The sequence below is a fragment of the Rhea americana genome, unplaced genomic scaffold, assembly GCF_003343005.1.
Source record: "Rhea americana isolate MKP2758 unplaced genomic scaffold, rheAme1 scaffold_1, whole genome shotgun sequence".
NCBI classification, from domain to species: Eukaryota; Metazoa; Chordata; class Aves; order Rheiformes; family Rheidae; genus Rhea; species Rhea americana.
This window is the reverse complement of record NW_028185038.1, coordinates 18098011-18120771: the sequence shown is the minus strand read 5'-3', so window position 1 is coordinate 18120771 and position 22761 is coordinate 18098011. Positions and strand designations below refer to the sequence as shown.

The following is a 22761-nucleotide window of genomic DNA, read 5'->3' as shown; positions in this document are numbered from 1 at the left end:
ATAGCAATGAAATCTTTACAGACAGGTAAGTTGCTGCATTTTGTTGATAGGCTTTTTTGTAAAGAAAAGAAAAATGGTCAAATACTTTCTTCCTAAAGCAGACGGCATATTTAGCGTCTACATGTACACACCTACACATGCTTCTGTACAGAAGTTTTATCAGTGTCCAGAACAACTGGCATAACTCACTCCTGACTTCACCACTCATGAGGAATTAGACCATCACGAACTCTTACTGATAAGGGGAAATTACTTGCCTTATGATTCTGCTTCACTGAAGATAACATCTTGGAGGATTTCTTACTCTCAGCCTTGTTCCCTTAGAGCAAGATTTGCAGAACTCCCGAAAGTCTTAAAAGGTTTTCTGGATCTCATAGGTTACAATAACATGGTTGGAGTATGAAGCAGATACCTTATGCCAAGCCCTTCCCTTGTGTCCTTAAGTTTAATTCTTCCCTTTAACAGGGCTAGTCAGCTTCAATTCTATGACACTGCTTTGCTTAGAAAACCCATCATTAACATCTGACTGGACAGTCCCAGTCTTAAATTTTTTTGCCAGAACAGTATTGAAAGGAATTAAAAATTCCTATCAGTAATATGAATAATGAGCACTTGGTTATTCAATAATATCAGTAATAGATATTCAGCAAAGCACTGATAGTAATAAAACACTAACTCCTTTAATAAGGCAGATTTGTGGGTAAGGAGACAGTGGGCATGTTCAAAGGGCACATCTACCATATCACATTCACCACATCCAAGGAATATCTAAGTATGCAGCATGCACACAGCTGGCCATATCTACGTAAGCAATAAACCCACAGATATCATTGCAGTCAGACAGGGCTTCAGAGAAAAAACAAAACAGACCTGTGTCATGTAATGAAAAACTGTGTTAGCATAGGAGCCAGAGCGCATTTTTCAGGAACAGGTCAGAGGTGGAATGACCATCATAAATCTTGTCACCTCTTGTAAACAATGCCAAGCTCATTTCTTTGACCTCCTCTATCAAACAGTGGGTGAGATGTACATCTGTGTACTACACACAAATGTAATTCAAAAAAAAAAAAAAACCACACACACACCCACTAATGTGCATGTCTCCATGAGAAAATGTGTGACAGGCGATAGCTCTGCTGCTTGCGAGAGTCTCGGATACTGAGGTGATAGGCCTGGTACCAGCATACAGCCTAAGCAAAGTATAGCTGCGTTACACTGCAGTTCAGAATAAAAATCAAATAAGGCTTCCCTGAAAACATGCTGGCAGCAGCCTCAGCACAAGTGCCTCAGCTGACTATAACTAAAACATAATGACAGGAGACAACAAGAGATTAGAGCTGTGACACTTTGTAAGACAGGCATGACATGGTAACACAGGAACAAAAATGTCATTGTTTGAAAGCTTCCCAAAAAATCACTTGGTAGAGAACAGGAGCCACCTTTCCACACACTGTAAAGATGAAACCACAGAAGTTTATTAATGGTATTTAAGCTCTCTGGAGTGTAACTGTCTGTAATAAATGTGGTCACTTACCAACAATGAAGTCTAAATCCAGCACAGCTCTCACTTGAGTATGACAGCATTGTTTTCTCTGGTATTCTGGTTATAAAAACTGTTCCAAACTGAAAGTGTGCCCACTGGAAGGATTATTACCTGCAAGACATCCTGGATCTTCACCCACACATCAACCATGTCATAGAGCTTGATATCGCCGTCATACTGGCCGGAAGGTGAGCCGACTGTCTGCTGAAGGTGCCCAAGGACTATGGAGTGAGCAGCAGCCACAGCATTGAACTTGTCAAAGAGAAGCTCCAGCAGTTCCAGAAGTAACCTGTAAATCATCAAGACAACCTCCACTCAGACATCAGAAGACACTGCAAGCACAATTTAACATAGCATGTCAGAGCAATGGGCCAGGGTGTAGAAGATTTTGATTTCATATCCCATTTTGTGATAGACACTGGGTATAACCAGGCAAGCCTATGGCCTTTAGGTGACTACTTTCATCAGAAATCAGCTCAAGTTTGGCATCTAAATATTTCTGAGGCTTTTCCTTTTCACATACTCCTCTATATCCGAGTTTCTGGTCTTTAGTGGGTTCTGCTTGGGAGGATAGAAAAGATAAATGCATTAGCAACTACCCGACACTTTGTTATCATGATATTAGAGGGTATACCAAGCTCCCAGAGCAACAGACAGGGTGGCAAATTGCCTGCTTTTTCCCCAGAAGAGAGCAAGAGCATCATTGACTTACACATACAAGCCACATACAGGATATTAACTCTGGATTTTGAAATGAGCAGTATGGAAGGTTTTAAACATCATGAAAGATCAGAAACCCAAAACATCATGGCTCATCAACTGTGTCAATTATTGAGGTTTTTATTATTACACATAAGGTGCTATAGCTATAACCCCATCAAAATGTACAACACATTACCTGCTCCTGCGGCTTCTTTACTGCCCAATTACTGTAATTAACGTACCTTTGCAAAGTCCTAAATATTTTGTGATAAGGCAATGACTCATCACATTTGAGCTTATTGTTCGGAAAAATGGAAAATTCTGATCAAGTTCACTGGCATTTACTGAGCAGTGCAACCACCCAAAAACGTGAACATAACACTTCCCAAACCCGTCTGTTAGCCACTCCCCAGCTCCTGATAGACAAGCTCCATCACATTTAACCTCAGCAACTTAGAAGTTACCTCACGCTTGCTGTGTCTTCCCATGAGAGGCTACTATCCACAGCAGGATGGACGACATGCAGGAGAAGCAGAGCTGTACCCACTCCTCAACCACCACACTTCAGTCCTTCGTATTAGTTAAAATCACTAAGAGGTGTCAAATACCAGTTTCCTTGGTATTTAAAATCAGCGACAGATGCCTACAGAAACGCCTTCGTGGCACTATGAAAGAAAATACTGCTTTCTACAGGTCTGTATATATTTAAATAAGGTACTAGTAGAAACCAGATGTAGAAGAATTTATAAAGACTAGTAAGTTCCTTTTTGAGGAACTGACATCTAGCTATGAGTAGGCCACCAAAAGACAACCTTAATTATAAAAATGTCTTATGTGATCAAATGAAATATATGCTATTGAAAAAATTTATCAGTGCAGGGCCAATTTCTATTAAAATCCCATATTATTAATGAAAATTTGGTTGTCCAAATACCTCCTCTTTGCCCCAGGAAAGCATGACTTGGCAAAACTAAATTAGCTGGATAGTTAGAAGAATTTGTTTTATTGTTCTTAAGTAAGCTTTACTGCATGTTATTAATTTGCTTATGAAGCCATTACTAAAATATTACACTAAAAAAAAAGTTATTTGTTCTCAATTTCCAATGTTTTCCTGTTCTCATGTTACAGATTGGCAGAAGGGAAAGCTCCCCCCAGAACATCCTTCACTGCACCTAACTACCATCACTTTACGTTCTCCAACCTAAACAGACCCCATTTTCCACTCCTCCCCATTTTCAAATTATTCAGTGCCTCCTATCTTTCCTTAATTTTCTTTTCTCTAAATATCTTCTAAATCTGTCAGGTCATTTTTGAAACAAGGTGACCCAAAAGAGACACAGACACAGTATGTGTCAGACAGCCTAGAAGACAAAGCAGCATAAAATAATATGGCCTAAATTTTATGCATACAGGGTTGTAGCACCAAGTGACCTGCGCAGAACACCCATACAAAATGACAGAAGACTGGCTGAGGCAATTTGTCAGAGCAGTCTTATAACCCCTTTGCTGCAAAATATGGTAAACACGTCGAGAGACAGTGACACACACCCAGAAGCAACTCCTGTTGTCCGAGCAGTAAAGGAGAACAGCTTAATGCAAAGTGACTGCTGACACCTGAATGAGGTCGCTAATGACAATTCATGAATTTTAGCAAAAATAATGTCCTTTGCCTGGTCAGAGTGTTGGTGTGTATATAATCTTTTATATATTTTCTTTTCACAGCCTCAAGATTTGGTAAAAAGCAACATCTTACAAAAATATAGGGGAAAATTGCCCTGAATCCTAACACTAGGATTTGGTAACAGACAGTCTACTTACCTCCTCATGGGCCAGATTTTCAAATAAAATAAAGCTAAGATAAGCTACATTTGGATCTTGTCGTAGATGTGCTTCCAGATTATTAGCCTTCTGAAGTCAGTAACCTTCCATAATTCAAAAGCGGCCCTCAAATTCATTAGCACTTACCAGTATTTATTTGAAACGCATGCAGTATGACCTCCTCCGTGGTATCTTGTCCTTAAGTTATAATCATTTCCACCAGTGCCAGGAACCTGCTACCTCACTCCACTCCCTATAGATTGTGAAAGCAATCCCCCATTTCCTTGCCCCATAGAAAAGAAAGCCTAAAAATCAGGTGTATCAATGTCATGCAAGTCTTTCCTTTGTGGTCCATTGGTGATAAGTATCAATTCATCATTCCATGAAGAATGATGCCATCCTTCAGATCTGCTAGTGCCATCGTTTTTTTTTTTTTTTTTTTTTTTTTAATGGAGTCCAGTTCAGCAAATAAGCCTTTCCCATTTCACCTCAGCTATTCACACAGCTAGACTGCTTTTCAAGGAGTCCAAAGGCCCAGGATGAGACACCCATGGCAGAACAGTGAATAAGATATATTACTCTCTGTGATCAGTTACTTCGATCTCTACCTTTCAGTCTTAGAAATTTGGGGGCATCAACAATCAACATAAAATGTCTTGATATACAAATGCAGAAGGCAGTCACATAAATGAGTGTGGATCCAGACGGTCATTATAAGAAATGCAACTTACCTGGCCAGGTCATCTGTCACACAACGATGGGGCTCTAGAAAATTTTTGTGAGCTCCATGAAGGAATCACACCAGAACCTCCACAAGCAGGTTAGCAGCCTCACCCTCAAGGCGAGTGAGATATCTCCCTTAAAAGCATGAGCCAACCTTCAAGAGCCACCACACAGCAAAGAAGAAATGCATATAAATTGGCTGGTGCATACCTAACGACCTGAGTGGAAGCTGTCCAGCAGAAGCTTCAATATATAGCCTCAGACCATTCCGGCCTCTCCGTCAGCTTTTATTAGTCATTTTATTTGCCAGAATTGAGAGTTTTTACGGATATCGTTTAAAGTACAGTAGCCACATACAGGCACTGAGCTCAAGGATATGAATAAGACTGAGGCATTCATGTGTGACTGGTTTCAAGGTGAACTGAAAAACAGTTTACTCACCAAATCTTGAGGTCAAGCAAGTATTGTGGCTGACTGCCTAATGAATAGTTAAGCAGTTTCAGGAGCTGCCTTAGGCTCATATTTGGAGTCTTCCAGAGTTCTCTTTAAAATTGTATTAATTTAAAACTGTAGCTAAGTTAAGGGGCAGTATACCTTTCCATACTGTAATTTATTCTTTTTGATATAAATGAATTTGTCTGCTTACTACAGCTTCACATGCAATTTTGTGTTAGAAACAGGTCTAATTATGTCCTTACTCAACAAGAATTCAAGACACTTTCCACAGGGCTCATGTAAGTCTTATTAATCACATGTCAAAACCTGTTACAGGTTTTTTGTACTTCACCTAGACCTCTGGGGCAGTTTATCATTAAAATATGATCTGATCCAATTTACCAATTTCATTGTACAACCTATAGCCATACAGCCTATCAAGACTTATTCATAAAACATGTATCAAATATATGCCATGCTCCATGTTGGCATCAGAGACTTAGCATCATTCTGCCTTCAGATCCACTCAAAAAACTTGCTACAATTTCACTAAGGTACCAGTACCAAAACTCTATGAATTCTTCACAACACGACTTTTTCCACAGCAATAATAGGATTTGAAAAAATAAGTCTTCACCAAGCTAAAGTTTTCCTTGGGAGAGATTTTCCACTACAAATGTGTGTACATACAGTGAAGCATGTTATTTCTTTGGAGGGTTTTCTTCTCTACCACTAATTTTTGGATAGTGATCATTAAAATGTGCAGTATCACAAATTAAGATTTCAGACAGAAGTGATAGCGAACTCTAATGGAGTTTTATTTCCAGCAAAACAGTTGTAGTAAATCCTGAAGACTGTTGTTAAAAAAAAAAAAAGAGTAGAAACTTAGTTCTCAGGCTTCTGCCCCTTGCTACTAATATAGATGGGGCTGCAAGTTAATTAGAAGCTCAGATATACATTTAACAGTATAATTAGTTAAATATAGGATTTAAAAGCTTTTCTCCTGCATCAGCTGAACTTGACTCTGCTACACTTCAAATAAATAACAAAGCTGAATCTTCTCTTTCCAAGTCATACTACTTACAAAATTTAAATTCCTTTGGCATCACCACCAGTGTAAAGTCATGATTCAGTGCAACACAAGAAGGCAGACCGGTGCCAAAACAAATACTTAAAAAAGAAAAATGCACACCAGCAATCTGAGATAGCATTACAATTCAATCTGGTATAAAGCTCCTTAAAACAAAAGGTTTAAGTTAAAAATAATCAAGCGCTTTACCATTATGTACTTCTTACTAGTAAAGCTATGCTGGCTTCTTCTGTGCTTCCACCTTCAATCAGCATTTTAAACACATCTGTTTTGGCTAAAGAGTCTCTTCTAGGGTCAAAGCACAGAAGAAATCATCCCACTTTCCCACATTCCTAGCTGAGCAGCAGCAATGCTTCCCCTTTCTGGATATGCTTCCTTAATTCCCACATCTTTCAGGTGCTCAAGGAACATCAGCCTTCCCATGAGACAGAGGCATTTCTGAAAATGTTACCATTTCAGATTTCTGTTATTCCAAGATTATCATCATTTGTTTAAATGGCAGTCAAAAGATATGACACCCTCCCCCAAACTTACTTTTGCAGCAGTCAGGTTTTAGTGGTTGAGACAACCTTACCTGGGCTGATTTTCCTGCGAAAGATTCTCCCCTCTCTGATAACCGTTGTCCGCCACCTGAGTTGTGGACCGCTTAACGATCTGCTTGAGTTCTTGTTCTAGGCGATCCTGGATAGCTTTCACAGTTTCGGGGATTTTTTTCAGCTTGGCCAACCCTTTGATGAGTATGCCCATGAAGACAGTGCTGTTCTCCTCCGGATCCAGTTCCATATCTTCCTTAATTTCCAGAAGGCTCGTTTCTCGCACTGGAATATATTTAAAAAGTCATAATCCAAGGTTTGAATTATTTAAAACAGCATTTAACACCACACAGAAAAAGCATATAAACTCATCTGCCTTCACCGAACTCCCACTACTTTGAGCAGCCAAGAAGTAAACAAGGAAACCATCAGCACTCAGATTTTTGGGAGCAGAGGGGTTTTTTTTTGTTTGCTTGGGGTTTGTTCTCTACACAAATACAACAGCCTGCAAATTTGACTGGTTCAGAAATCAGCTAGGAAACTGAGGCAGTCTGTTGCAATTAAGATATCCATGAATGTGAAGGTATTATATTGCTACATATCCTCTGAATACATATCAACGGAGCTAAAAGCCCCGAATTTCTCAGTCAGTTGTTTTTCTTTGAGGTATTCTTCCCAAGACTGGAATTTTCATTATGAGCACTATCTAGCTCAACAGACTTCTGACGAATTCGGCAAAGTTTACACTGCCAAAGTGAAGGATTGTTCGATGTTATCCTATTCTACTTTAATACATCTGTCAAGGGGTTGATGAAGTTACTCAAATCTGTTAGCGAGGCTTCTAGAAAAGAAAAGCTTGAAGAATTAGAAAAGATACTGTGGCTGGGCCCTCCTGGAGTAACTGGGATTGCGTAAGGAGAAATTCTGTTGCTAAGCGACGACAAATAGAACAGCAAGTTTAAGTATGTTCATTAATCAACATTTCTTAATTTACAGATAACACCCAGCAACAACAAAAGGATGTCTCTGTAAAGACTGGGTGAAGTGTCTAATAGATGTACTGAAACACTATCAGGAAGTAAATGTCTTCAAGGCAAACCCAACCAAAGCATCTTGGAAGACCTGCAGTCACATGGCTTGTTGACAGCAGGCGTAACAGCACGTGGACAACCTGCATGAAAGCATGTGGCTGAAGCGCTGCCATCCACCAGAGCGGTTCCTAACGCAGGAATTAAAAACCAACGGCTGTTTCATCCTGCTTGTACCCATATCTTCAAACGTTTAATGTCATCAAGGCGCTATTTGACCACAAGGCTTCCCTTGTCTCTTACCCAGAAAAATCAGAAATCTTACTCCAGAAAAATCAGGCAGACATACACCTACAAAAAAGTTCATCTTTAAAACTGCAATCCCACGTATTATTCTGCACAGGAAGAGGAGCTTCACAGACGAAGGGACATGGCCCTGCAGGTCAGCCTTCAGAACTGAAAGCTTCAGCTGTATTTACTCTGAAACTGAGAATTATATTAACTTTGTCATTCATTTATACTAAGCCAAAAGCACAGGACAGTCAAGACTATTCCTAGTTTTCTACCTTCATCAATTCCTACCTGTAAAATACATGTTCCTTTAAAGAGTTTAAGATCATCGTGCATTCCGTAAACATGCTTTACCTAAAGAAGTCATGAAAAATTAATAAAAATAACCACGGTAAACATCCAAAGGATAATTTAATTACTCTAAATTGTGAGTTTGCTATTAGATTTGATTAACCTCTTCTCCTTTCTGGTTCATCAAAGAGTAGAGGGGAGAAAATGTACTATTTTAATTAAAAACTGCTCTGTATTATTTATAAAATAATAAAGCTGGAAAATACCAAAGAAAAATCCCATAGGACTTTTTCCAGTAATACCAATAAGTTAGTTTTTCTACTCCCTCTTCAGGTGTATAATAAATAAAATACGATGTTGATGAATAAATATTTTGAAACTAAAATTATTAAAATTTCCTTCCTCTTCTCCCTCATATTCATGCATTTAAACTTTGATCTGAAGTTCTATGTCAAAAACACAGCTTCAACATACTGCTTTATTGTCCCACACAAGCTATAAACCCCTGCACCATGTAAACTCATTGCCCATACAAACCATCAGAAATAGAGTGTCCAAAGACTAGCCATTTGACTGAGGCTTTTTGAGATCAGTCTGATACAAAACTTAAATGTTTCTATCTAAACTGCCCTTCTTGGACAACAGTTTTCAGTATCACTTCATGGTCTTGAAGGGGTTCTTATGGCTTCATTCTATCCAAAAAAGACATCAAATAATCTCTGAAAACCATTCAAGCAGCAAAACATTTGAACATGGTTTCTCAATAGCTTCCTAAGACAACAACCTAGAGCTCTCTATCCAGAGTACCATCTTTACCACATCCTCTACAACGAACCACGCAGCCATGTTCAGAATTTTATATCATGGGAGCTGCATCTGAAAACACACAACTGTGTTTAAGCAATCAAAATTCACATTAAATTTAAATCACGAGAAAGTTGAATCATGTTCATCATTGATTCATCACCTCCACTAACCTCCGCAGTTACCAAGATGGAAATTTCCCCGATGGCTCCCTAGTTTGACGATGCCCTATAAAAACGTCTGCTCCAATTGATGACACCCTAATTTGTATGATTCTGCCATTTCACAAGAAAGAAACCTGCTGCAAAAGGCATTTTAATAGCTCCAGTATGATCCACAGAAAAGTCACTGTTGATAACTCATTTAAGCACAGCAGCTACAGAAATGGCTCTTGGGTCTTGTTTTTCATTCCAATGAACGGCCAAAATTTGCTGCTACTTATTACAGAAAATTTCATTAGCTGTGTGCTTTTATGGGCAACTAGTAAAATTTTATGTACTATTTTTCATGATTTATGTCCTTCCAGATTATACCCTTCCTCCCTTCAATCCTTTTAGAGAATAGGATGCAAGTTCATAGTATCCCAAAGGCATAATTTGAGATTTGAAGAAACTTCAACGGCTGATTTCTGGTGCAGAAGCCTTGTTTTGACCCATGTGCAGAGACAATAGGCAACAAACGGACAGCAATTTAAGGAATAAGGCCAATAAAAATTTTGGTCATTTTATCTGCTACACTGACAAGTCCAAAAGAAAATGGTATCTCAGACCAATAACCCCCAGGGCCTAGAAAAAATTTTCTCTTCCAAAAACTGTTGTTCACAGTTTCATCCACAATTTTAAGGATGTCACAGAATCACAGAATGGGCAAGGTTGGAAGGGACCTCCGGAGATCATATAGTACAACCCCCTTGCTCAGTAGGGTCACCTACAGCATGGTAGACAGGGTTGCCTCCAGGCGGGCCTTGAAGATCTCCAGAGAAGGAGACTCCACAACCTCTTTGGGCAACCTGTTCCAGTGCTCCGTCACTCTCACAGGAGGAAATTCACCCTCACGCTCAGGCAGAACTTCCTGTGCTTCCATTTCTGCCCATTGCCTCTTGTCCTGTCACATGGGACAACTGAAAACAGTTTGGCCCCGTCCCCTTGACACCCTCCCTTCAGGTACTTGTACACATTGATCAGATCCCCCCTCAGTCTTCTCTTCCCCAGGCTGAAGAGGCCCAGCTCTCGCAGCCGTTCCTCACAGGGCAGGTGCTCCAGCCCTCTGATCATCTTCGTAGCCCTGCGCTGGACTCCCTCCGGTAGTTCCATGTCTCTCTTGGACTGGGGGGCCCAGAACTGGACACAGGACTCGAGATGAGGCCTCCCCAGGGCTGAGGAGAGGGGCAGGGTCACCTCCCTCAACCTGCTGGCAACACTCTTCCTCATGCACCCCAGGAGATCATTGGCCTTCCTGGCCACAAGGGCACATTGCTGGCTCATGGTCAACTTGTCATCCACCAGCACTCCCAGGGCCTTCTCTGCAGAGCTGCTCTCCAGAAGCTCAGCCCCCAGCCTGTACTGGTGCCTAGGGTTATTTCTCCCTAGGTGCAGCACCCTGCCCTTGCCCTTGTTGAACCTCAGGAGGTTCCTCTCCGCCCAACTCTCCAGCCTGTCCAGGTCTCTCTGAATGGCAGCACAGCCCTCAGGTGTGTCAGCCACTCCTCCCAGCTTGGTGTCATCAGCAAACTTGCTGAGGAGGCACTGCATCCCCTCGTCCAGGTCCTTGATGAAAAGGTTGAACAGGATGGGACCCAGCACTGAGCCCTGGGGGATTCCACTAGCCACAGGCCTCCAACTGGACTCCACACCACTGAGGACGACCCTCTGAGCTCTGCCTTTCAGCCAGTTCTCAGTCCACCTCACTGTCCACTCGTCTAACCCACACTTCCTGAGCTTCTCTAGGAGGATGTTATGGGAGACAGTGTCCAAAGCCTTGCTGAAGTCAAGATACACAACGTCCACTGCTCTCCCCTCATCTACCCAGCCAGTCACTCCATCCTAGAAGGCTATCAGGTTGGTTAAGCAGGATTTCCCCTTGGTGAATCCCTGCTGCCTACTCCTGATCACCTTCTTTTCCTTCATATGTCTGGACATAACATCCAGGATGAGCCGTTCCATCCCCTTTCCAGGGAGAGAGGTGAGGCTGACGGGCCTAGAGTTGCCTGGGTCCTCCTTCTTGCCCTTTTTGAAGACTGGATGACATTGGCTTTCTTCCAGTCCTCAGGCACCTCTCCAGTTCTCCAGGACCTTTCAGAGACGATGGAGAGCGACCTGGCAACAACATGCGCCAGCTCCCTCAGTACCCATGGATGCATCCCATCAGGGCCCATGGATTTGTGAATGTCAAATTTGCCCAGAAGATCTCCAATCCTATGTTGCTCTGGATGTTAGCTCTCTAAAAGCTGACATTTTAATCTGACATGGCTGTTCCCAGATCCACTGTAATGTTTCTTCAGAGGAAATTAAACTGACCCTGTAAGCTATGTCCAAATTCCTCCAATACAGGTCAGCGTGAAAACTGAGTCTCTAACCAAAAAACGCATGGGCGTCTCCTATCTTCTTTTGTGACTGCATACAGGAACATCTAAAGAAATTCTACAGGAAGACAGACTGAAGGATACCTTTTGGCTTTCCTCACATGGACCTAGTCTCCTTGATTTTCTCTTGCCAAAAAACATATACACAAACTACATGAATCATTGCTTAGCATCTAACCAGAACATGATCCGTTAGTGAGGACCTGTGAGAGAAAGCATGGCCCTGCAAAAACAAAAGTTACACCATAGGCTTTCATATTTATTGTACTGTTGAAAAACATTCTTAAACTACACAGACAGGTTGCTTTTTCATTATCCTCGGCATAAAAATTTACCTCAAGACAATCAGAAAAAACTCGCCTTTTTATGCAGTACTGCAATGATAGATGAGGGGGGGAATCAGACTCACTGCTGGATTCCCATCCTCTTCCAATTAAGCCCTCAGTTGGATTTATGCAAATGCAAAATGGCTAACAGGACAACTCAAGTTTAGTGAGGGGATCATTTAACTTTTAGTAGAAATGATGATCAAGAAAGTCACCCAGCTGGTATATCAGATCCCCAGGTGAGGTTAATAGGAAGGAAAAAAAAAAAAAAAGAAAAGGAAAAAAAAAAAGGAAAATGAAAAACCTTTAAAGTGGAAGCAACTGTGACAATAAACAGAGAATCCCACACTGGCATTTTCACAACCACCATTAAAACTGGCCCCTAAAGCTCTGGGTCCTGTAGGTATTTCACAAGCCTAACTCCACAGGTCATCACAATTTTTGGCTAACATAGACGTACTTACGTTCTTAATAAAATGGTGCCTGGAGTAGTAACTGGACTTGATCACCACACCACTCAGACCTACAAGCTTTATTTTCCTCTTACAGCTGAGATGCACGGGTGACTGAATTATACTATCTGCTCCATTTAGCATAAAATGTACTTGTCCTGTCAACAACAATATTCATTGTTACCACCTCAGCTTGTGGTTTGTTGAGTTTCTATGAAGAATCATCTCAAGCTTTTAGGCAACAGAGCTCTTGGCCCTGCTGGTACACTGGGTGAGGACATTTTATGGTTCCAAGAAGCCCTGGCAATACAGTAACCTTCATAAATACTCCTCAGAGTACACAAAGTTCAAGCAGATAAATATAACTTAAAAGTGAATTTATTTCTCTGAACTGATAGGAAGGGAAAAATGTTACTGGTGAACTGCCATACCTACAATCCTCAGATGAACATTACCGAAGGTTTTCTTTATTTTAAGTTCCGCAGGATCTGTTTTAATTTCCTTATAACGACTCTACAGCACAGGATAACATCTCCCTTGGGAAGTGAATGCAGAAAGGGACTCCAAATCTTGGCATCTTCTTTCCTCAGATGGGTCGAATGAGTCAGTGCTTTATAATGCCATGCATTGATACGCATGGCCACTTTTTGCATCATCAACAAGCCAAAGAACTTAAATGACTAAAAGGCAGGAACAGCTTTCCTTATGCATACACATAAGTATTTTCTAGTAGTTCTATAATCCTAGAAAAGGTTACTTCTAAATAAAATTCTCTGGAAAAAATATACATAAGTACATTGTGCACTCAACACAAGACCATATGCATATTTTAGACTAATCAAGTGTTACATCCTACATCTTTCCCAGTCTGAGGGACACTTGCCCAGCACTTTGCTGCATGGTAGAGAGTGAAAGGAAAAAGTACATAAGAGATTGCTCTAGTGCTTTGGGTATGAACAGCAAGAACAGATCTGCAGAAACGAGAAGCCTGATGACAGATCCTCAGCTGACCTATACCAATTTACAGTAACTGAGGATAAGGCCATCAGAGTCTTTGTTTCCAGGCATTTGGGGGTCTAAGGAGCTGTATTTTATGCTTACAAACAGCCTAGATCTGTGAAATACCTATAAATCGGGACAAGAGATCTGTAATACCATCAACACTGCATTAAGCAAATAAAATTAGAATTTGCAGATTTAGAGAAATCTCAAGTGAGTCAGAAAACATATACCTAGCTCTATACTAAGAGTACTAGTATCACTTCTTGTTCTGTTATCACAGTACCTAAACACACTGTCTTCTCTCCTCATACATGTAAATAGTGCCTGGCAAGTTGTGGGGGAAACCATCAAAATAAAATAAATAAATAAATAGCCTTTCTATTTGAAAATACTATCTTGCTGTTTGTGTAAGAACAGATGTCTGAATGGCCCAGTGTAAGCAAATCCCAAACCTCCCTCTTCCAACTGGAGAAAATACATTTAATAGCGGTCCCATATCCTCCTGTTAAATATGAGACAGTAGAAAAGAATTTTGGCCTCCTCTCTGCCAGAAAATGGAATCAAGTATCTTGCACTTTGCGCTCCCCTTACAGGAAAGGCATCCTTCACATGTTGGTTTACCTGCCTCTCTCATGTAACTCAAATCACTCATGATTTATAGAAAATACCTTAGAAAAGCTGGTAAACATGGTTGCCACGTGGGTAGTCCTGGTTTATTTTCAGCTCATTTTGGAGAAGTTTTTGTCAAAATCTGAGATTTAGATTTGGTTCCAACCCCGATAACACAAGCAATTTTGTTCCTTCAAAACTGAAGTTGAACATTTTTGGTTCTGCTTCATTGAAGATTTCTGTAATCAACAACTATGAGTCTGTATACCAGATGACACTGGTTTTTCCTAGACAGCATTGTTATCAAAGTCATAACCATAGTGGGCAAGACCATCACAGACAGGCAGAGTTAGTTCAATGCAAGACCTCTGCACTGGAAAACAGTGCAGTAAACTTGAACTGGCCTCTGCTCAAGCGAAAAGGCAGTACCTAAAACAGGCACCCTGGCATCGGTGTTGTGGAGCCCTGGGCTCTGTACAAAGTAGGATTCCTTTGGACTTTGCTTTACAGATAAAATTTCAATAGTTCAGTATCTACACTAGAACAAAGTATTTATCTTTACAAATAGATTTGCACTGGCTGTAGGTGGGAAAAAAAGCTTCTCGGTCAGCTTCGGACAGTAATGAACCAGTGCCAATCTCGGACGTGATGAGGACTGGCCAGACTGTGGAAACCTTCAAAGGTGAAAAGTATCAATAAAATTGTTTTCAAAGCCTACTTAAAGTTGTTATTATGCTAGCAATATAATATTTTATATATATATATATATACGCACACACACACACACATAAATAAACATATAAAAAAAAATCAACCAAGAAAACACTAAGGATAGTGAAAAACAGGATAGGATTTCCACTCTCCAATAGGTGCAGCTCTTGCTGTCTATTCCCCTCTGAAGACATGGGACAACTCTCCATAACTTCAGGATTTTTTTTCTTTTTCTTTTTTTTTTAATACTATACAGAGGATTAACATTTTAGGGTGGAAAATAATCAACAATAGCAGACACAACATGCAACTCACTCACAAGGAAGTAAGTTAACATTACAGCAGTGGGACTGGGACTTGGGTTTTTTGTGGTTTATATTGCAGCTCCTGAATCATGTGATATTTGGTAAAAAATGAACTGAACTTCTCACTGATCACAGGGGAAAAAAAGGGAAAAAATTAAAAGGAACTCTGTTCTCTCTTCCCCCCCCCAAGAATTTTCTCATGGTTTTTCTATTCCAACATTCCATGACAAAGCTGCAGCCTCAGCCAGGAAAACCTGTGCTGGCATGGTGCAAATGACCCCTCACAAACCTCTGCTACACAGAAATACAGCCTAAGACTCAGAGTGAGCCAAGTTGTACAGGAATGTGGCTAAGAGACAATGTCACTATGAGAGTAAAAGAAGAGAACGATCAATCCAAAGGGTTTGAGACTAGGAAGCAAACATGACAAGAGAAAAAGAGAAACAAACAAATGCGAAATGGACAAAAGAGTTAATAAGGAGAAAATGAGAAGGAAGGATTCTCTCCATTTGAGAAGGAGGGAAAGTGCAATAATTTTTTTTTTTTGGAGGGGTGGAGTTATATTAATATATGTAGATCACTTATTCAGTCTTCATTTTACTCCTGTGTTAAACAAGACATCCCACTTACTAATCCGCCAAAACAATACAAGGTTTAATTCCCAGTCTGTGCAGTATTTTCAAATCCTCATACAAAAGAGGCAATGAAACTCAGTATTTCACCTATTAGGGTCCGTTGTAGCAACATTTCTACAAAGATCACCACAAGGTTCACCTTGTGTATAGGAAGACCTCTCATCAAATTTAGTTTCCACAAGGAAAAGCTTTGATCTTTTGGCACAACAAAATGCTTCTGCATTAAAAGATGTAGAAGGGATCTCTGTAGGCAAAGAGAATCGACTGCAGTTCTCTGCCCTGGTGAGGATATCAGGGCACAACAACACAAAGACAAGTACAGAAAATGAAGTGAAATTAATTGAAGTAGCCCAAAAAAACTAAGTTCTGACTAAGTTCTACTCCTGGCTACACCATTCATGTGTTTTATGATCTTGGGAAATCACTTCATATGTTTTTTGTCTCAGGACCTCCCACCATCTCCCATTCATGAAAAGGAGATCAAACACCATTACTCCTTGCAAGAACATCTGGAAATCTAAAAATTAAGTATAGTAGAAAGGTGTATGATTAAATACTTACTGCTGGAGCTTCCAGGAGTACCAAACTGGGATGCATCAAGGAACTTTCGTGGTGTAGACAAGTTAGTAACATCCATAAGAGGTACAGAAGAGGCATCTTTCACAAGGGAACTGGGTAAGGGGAAAAAATAGTAAAGCAAACAATTTACTATTATTTGCAATCCTAGTTCCTTAGAAGAACATTTATTTCTTAAACTCGTTAATCTAAGCAATAGAAATAGACCTGTAACAGCAGACAGCTGAAATACAAGAGGTTTACAAAACCTAAATTAAAGCACAAGTCCACAGATGGATATATGTGAGTGGGTGTGTTATATATACCTTTAGGGGGGAAGGGGGAAACCCACAAAGCAATGATGAGGCAACATTAGCAGATCAAAGACAAAATCTGGAAGCCCAGGACCCCTCTAAATTTAACAGGACTCTAGACTTGTCTGACTGGTGGCAGCAGCAGGATCAGGGCACAAACACATTGCAGTTTGCCACATCGTGTGTCTGTGCATCTCTAAGAGAAACACACAGGGCAGGACAACTATGCAAGAGAACATACGAAGCCTCTCCATAAAAGAAAAGAAAGTACTTGTCTATCTTAAAAGGATGCCGTTCACCTCCAGCACAATTTACCCATTTTAGCATAATGATAAATAGACATGGAATAATTAAAGATCTTTGTGGGGAAACCACATATTGAGGAGAAGAGACACTCCCATTTCCATGGCTTCTGTCAACCACTGAATACTGCAAGCTCCCACTAAAAACCTCCATCCTTTCTCTGCCCTTCAAATTCCTGTTCTGTGCACACGTACACGCAACCCTTTCTAAATGAATCTTCGTACTCAGAAAGGAAAAACTTTCTACTTGGTTGTTTCCATAATAAATTCACATAGTATTATTTGCCAAGAATGTGTCGTGCTGCCCCAGATGCATAATGAAAGGCATGAAGCTGAACGTGGTAGGGGAACACCAGCAAGAAATCATCCTTTTTTTTTTTTTTTTTTGGAGAAAGTGGAGAGAGCTCCTGTTTGGTATGTTCCTTTAGAGGTCAGAATACATATCAAACCTTGCACAGTCAAGGGCTAAACTTACTAGCCTGCAGAAGAACCATGTGTACTCTCTACACCCACAGTCCCAAGTCTTAAAGGATTACCTGGGCATTCCACCTCAGCAACATTAAATACAAACACACTTAAAAGGAATACAACAAATAACTTCAATCATAATTGCACCCTGGTCCCCAGCCAGTCTAGAGCAGCATGCTAAAATGAAGCAACAAGACTGTACTTGATCCAGGAGCTCAGATTATGAAGTATCAATGATGCACAACAGAGAACGTGGGGAAAAAAAAGACAGAAAGTAAGGAAAAGATTAGGGTCCCTGCAGCAGGCAAACAAAACTGCAAGTTAATTAGCAAATACATAGCTTGGGTACAGCAAAGCTTTTTTTATGTTTTTAATTAAGAGGATGAGTAAGGAAGAGATTGAAGTCTTGCTAACAACCCTCCTTCCTAAAATTTTTAAATTCAAGCAGTCCTTTATTTCCTAAATTTAATGCAACTTACTATCTCTCCTTTTGAGTAAGCACTTTCTCCTTCTTTCTCGTAACACAATGCTAATTTATCTCTTCTCTGCATCTCTATCATATGCTGTCTCCCCTTCTACTTCCTGTCCTTATTACCTCTCCTACTCTATAAAAGTTACTGTCCAAAGCTCTGCTTCTCTTTTCTAGCCCATGTCTTCCTTCCCAACAACTCCTCTATGCCCTTAAACTTAGAATTTGCAAGATTAGACCCAAAGAAACCCCAGATATCAATTTTTGAGGCAAGTTTCCACTGATCAGAGGCACCACCACATAAGAAGTCTCAACACCTTAAGAATACATATAATAGAGCCAAGACTACTCAGACACCTGAAAACTGCAGGCTTTGGTTAGTAACCTTATGGTTAGCTAGAAGTCTTTTAAGTCTAGGCAGTTTGCTAGATAAGATGAATAATTCTTCCCTGTGTTCTTCTCTTTGCTCGACCTCAGCCATGCTGATCAGAGCACTCAGAGGGAAGGTGTATGCATCACAGAAGGAAAAGAATGCAAAAAGGAACCAACTTTGCTGTAATTCTGTGGGAAGCAGCAAAAAAACCAACAGAATCGCTTAGCAAAGGCAGAACTAGAACAGACTGTTCACAAGCTCAAAAACGTATCAACATACTTTGTTTTTTATGTTCTTCACAGCCATGAGTGCTAGGAAGCAGCTTGCCAACTTACCCTCAAAATGAAAGGGTGAGGCATAAAGTCAATGACATTTTCTGCTTGTGAAGGGGGAAGTGTTGCCCTCTTCCCTTTCTAGCCCTCAGTAAGCATCACACTAAACCAACCTTATTCTCCCTTTCTCCTTGTTGCGTTGTCCCACTCGGTTAGTTGATTTGATGTAAAGATGACGGTGTAACTCATCTATCAGGACCAAATGCATATTCATCTTCTTACTGTGGAGCTCCAGCCTCAGATCACTCAGTCCCTCCACCTGAAGAAGGGGACCCTCCAAAGAGTCCACTGCTGACACCTGGAAGACACATGGCAATTTTTAAAGGTCACTTGCTTCATCTTTGATCAATGCTCCACTCTTCTGATCTTTCCAAATATCCTCACAACTTTTTCCTCTGGTTAGAAGAATGTCTGAATACCATGACGATTCTATCCAAACACAAGCGTACAAAAGGTTTAAGTATTTCTTTGTTTATATTCCTACAAGAAAAGCAAACATACAAAAAGGATCAGAGATCCAAACAGCTCATACTTAATGAGCAATCTTCAAGTATTTTGAACATATGTATAAAGCAAGGTATTTTAAACACCTTTTGTTAAATAAAATCAAAGTACAAGGTATCATAAAAAAAGAGGATCACCAAGTAGAAAAGTGCTGGAAAAAGATACTGGCAATGATGCTTGATTATCCTTATTCTTTTCATTACAGCAACACTAACAAAATATTATTCTATTTCTATAGATGGGGAGAAGTGGCTTAAGTTTTATTTGTCTGAAGTGATACTGTGACATACCTGAAAAAGTGTAGGAGTCCTCATTTGCTAGCCTGAAGAAGTGCTTTATCATATAACTACACAATGTAAATCAACACAGTCAGCAGATTAATGATGAAAGCTCTTGCCAGTTCAAAGTACTATTGCTACTTCAAAGCACTTTTCAACTCTAAAGAGATTTTTTTTAAAAATGCTTGATTATTACACCTCAGATTGAGGGAAATTTTTTTACAGAAGCAACAGCCTAACAGGTTGGGATCTAGGCATGCAAAAATGTAAACAGGCTTTAGGTAATGTTCTCTCCAGTGTCCTTCAGTAGTGACTGTCTGAGATCTAGTTGGTTCTGGAATGAAAAACTCAACTAGTTTCCATTTATACCCTAAAAATGAACACGGATAAGTGCTACTGAGAATGACAAATTAGTGCATTAAAGCAACATTATCAACTTGCATCTCACCGAGTTTACTTGTTTTTCTAAATATTTGAGAACTTCCACAGTTATTTAAGAAACATGCCATTCCTCTGCAGTGTCTAAAACAGCACTGCTGTTTTAAATAACTAGACATAACAGTGAAAGCTCACTTGTTTTACTGACCATCATCCTCCACACAGAGATAAGCAGAGATTTTAAAAAGATATTTTAAAATAATTCATTCCCCTAAAAATCAAAGATACTATTACTGAAATAAGATATTTGCTTACACTTCAGGATTTAAGTTGATAGTGAACCTATCACCTGAGCATAAAAATGCAAAGCATAAAAGATGCAATCAGCAGACAGCCGAGCTAAGGTCTGGTCCCTTAACACCAGTAAATAGTAACAATAGTGAAACAATATACATCAATATTGGGTCACTTCGTTTGCCTTGGAGTCAAGAATGACCCTGACTATAGCTTTGGGCCAATGAGACTTTTTAATATAAAAAGTAGCTTCTAAGAAGAAACTGCATTTTCTTCTGCCTGAAAAATCTCACCGAGTCCCTAACTACGAAATTCTCGTCTCTTCATGGATGATCAGGGCTTGCATTTGGTAGAACTAAGTACAAGCAATAATTTTATCTCCTTCCTTTGGCCACTGGAAGTTTACCGCAGTCCCAAAGGTACCAGAACAGGCAAAACCCCTGCCACGTTAGGAGAGCCGTGGGCGTTCACTGCAGCCCAGGAAGCGGCCAGCAATTTCATCAAAGCATCAACAAAACCCGGACTAACGTTTGTCAAAATGAGAAGTGGAGAGATGAAAATACAGTGAGGAAAGAAGAGAAGAACTGAAAGCAAAGAAGAAAAACACATTTTTTAAAAAGAAGGGGAGGTTCCAAAACATCCAGGAAAAGTAATATTTGAAACATATGCAACAAAAATCTAAAACTTCTGTCTTCCACTCAGATCACTCAGTTCTTTTTTTATATTCCCAGTTTCTAAAAAGTTAGTTACAAAATTAATCATTAAAATCAAGAGGCAGCTCTGAAACGTGCCTTTTGAAAAGCAAACACAACACTAAATCATTTACTATTGCCAATAAAAAGACCTGTTAGGTAATGAACTTCTTCTTCCAGAAAGGACAGCAGTTTCAGGGGGCTTGGGGGCTGTTTTGGGTTGCGTCGGGTTTTTCGATCTCAAATTGAGGGAAATTTCGACAGTCTCTGTGACACTTTGTATTGGCAGTCGGAGAAGCTGGAAGCTGCGTCCTCGGTAAGTGCCGCTTCCGCAGCGGCTGGACTCCGCAGGTAAACACCACAGGCAAGTTTCCGTGCCAGGCACGCTCGGAGCCTTTTAGCTTAATGCAGCCACACTGCAGCAACCCCTCACTTAACCACTGTTTTCTTCTCCAGTATTTCATTTCCCAATACCACCAATTACCAAGGCAGAGCTCAAGAGAAAAGCTTTTACGTTCAGAACAGTTTGGGTCTGGAAAATAACCAGAGGCTCAAGCCAAGCTCATGGAAGAGCAGGTAAGGGCTCCAGCTGACAGAAGTCACCACTGCTACAGACATTACATAAAAACAGTTTTCCCTTGTGTACTTTTACTTACATAATAATGTTTTAAGCACTAGCAACAAGTAAGCTATAGAATAGCACCCTAGCTTATATTTCAGAATAGAAAAAAAACAGTATCTTTTTCTAATTTGTGTGCTGTATAACTTACCATAGAGTGGGAGTATAAGCAACTAAACATGACGCAGAGATGTCTACACAGCATGCACAAAATGAAAAAATGTCTAAAAAGATGGATTTGAAAATATAACCGCTATGAGAAAGACACTGTCAGGTTTGTATTTCACTCCCGTGCCCTGGGAAAGATCAGCTCGTACAACTCTGCTGCTCATTTTCAGCAAATAATCAAATTATCATTGCTGCGTTCTGAATCAAAAAGCTTTGTTGCCTGCAAATGGAGAGATTAAGAGTTAACACAGGTGGACGTACGTGAAGTGGATGCAATAAGTGAAGAGGAAGAATAATAATATTAGCTCTATTGGCTATGTGGAAATACAAGCAGAGGTAATTTAAAGCTGGCTTTATTCAAGTCCAAGGGTACATCTAAGCCACGCGTATAAGATGGTCAATGATCCTGAGGAACAGTACGGTTACCGAGGAACTTGGAAGATCACCCTGAGGTGCCAGCTGCCAGCGCACCCAACGCAGGCAAGAGGAGCAAGGGGAGGCCCGGGCACCGCGAGCAAGGGCAGAGAGCAGATCAGGTGAGCGGGAGAACGCGTACGGCACAGCACAGAACAAAGTACCAACCCGAAACAGCACAACACAAATACTCCTTGAAAACGTACTGCTGCTCCTCAGGCTAGCAGTGATTCCTCCAACTGAAGAGGAATTTTATTTAGGTGAAAAACTTCCCATTTCTGGATCTATTGTTTTTTATTGCAGATACTGCTGCAAATAAGGTTAACCCTCCACAAGGGTGTATCCGAGCCATGAAGTTCAGTGGCGGTAACTACTACATCCAATAACGAGAAACTCTGCAGAACAGCCTCAAATTTAATTCATTTTGTTCTTTGCAGACTGCAGGAGGAAGCCTGTTGGATAATGAAGATTAAGGATGTCATAAAACATAAAACAGAATCACATTTAATTAGACTTTTTCCCCTTCTCATCTGCAGCTTAGACTACATTTTTAAAGTACTTCCCTAGGCTTTTTTTTTTCCACTCCTATTACATACTGTGTATTATTCATACTAACAAAAGCACTAATAGATGTAGAATTGTTTATAGAAGGGAGGCGCTATCTCATCACTACAGGACTCCAGTTAAGACTGATAATAGAATAGCAGCTTTTTTCAGAGAAC

At 40.2% G+C, this 22761-nt stretch overlaps 1 protein-coding gene across 1 annotated transcript in view; it reads right to left on the bottom strand.

Annotated features, from left to right (window-relative positions):
* Positions 1-22761, bottom strand: part of EXOC4 (exocyst complex component 4) — a 370959-nt gene that overhangs the window by 311318 nt on the left and 36880 nt on the right. The window contains exons 4-7 of the mRNA XM_085299740.1: positions 18806-18990; positions 16441-16550; positions 6886-7129; positions 1655-1832 (exon numbers count right to left, since the gene is read on the bottom strand). Of these exons, the coding sequence (XP_085155866.1) occupies positions 1655-1832; positions 6886-7129; positions 16441-16550; positions 18806-18990 (717 nt within the window). The remainder of the gene's footprint in view (positions 1-1654; positions 1833-6885; positions 7130-16440; positions 16551-18805; positions 18991-22761) is intronic.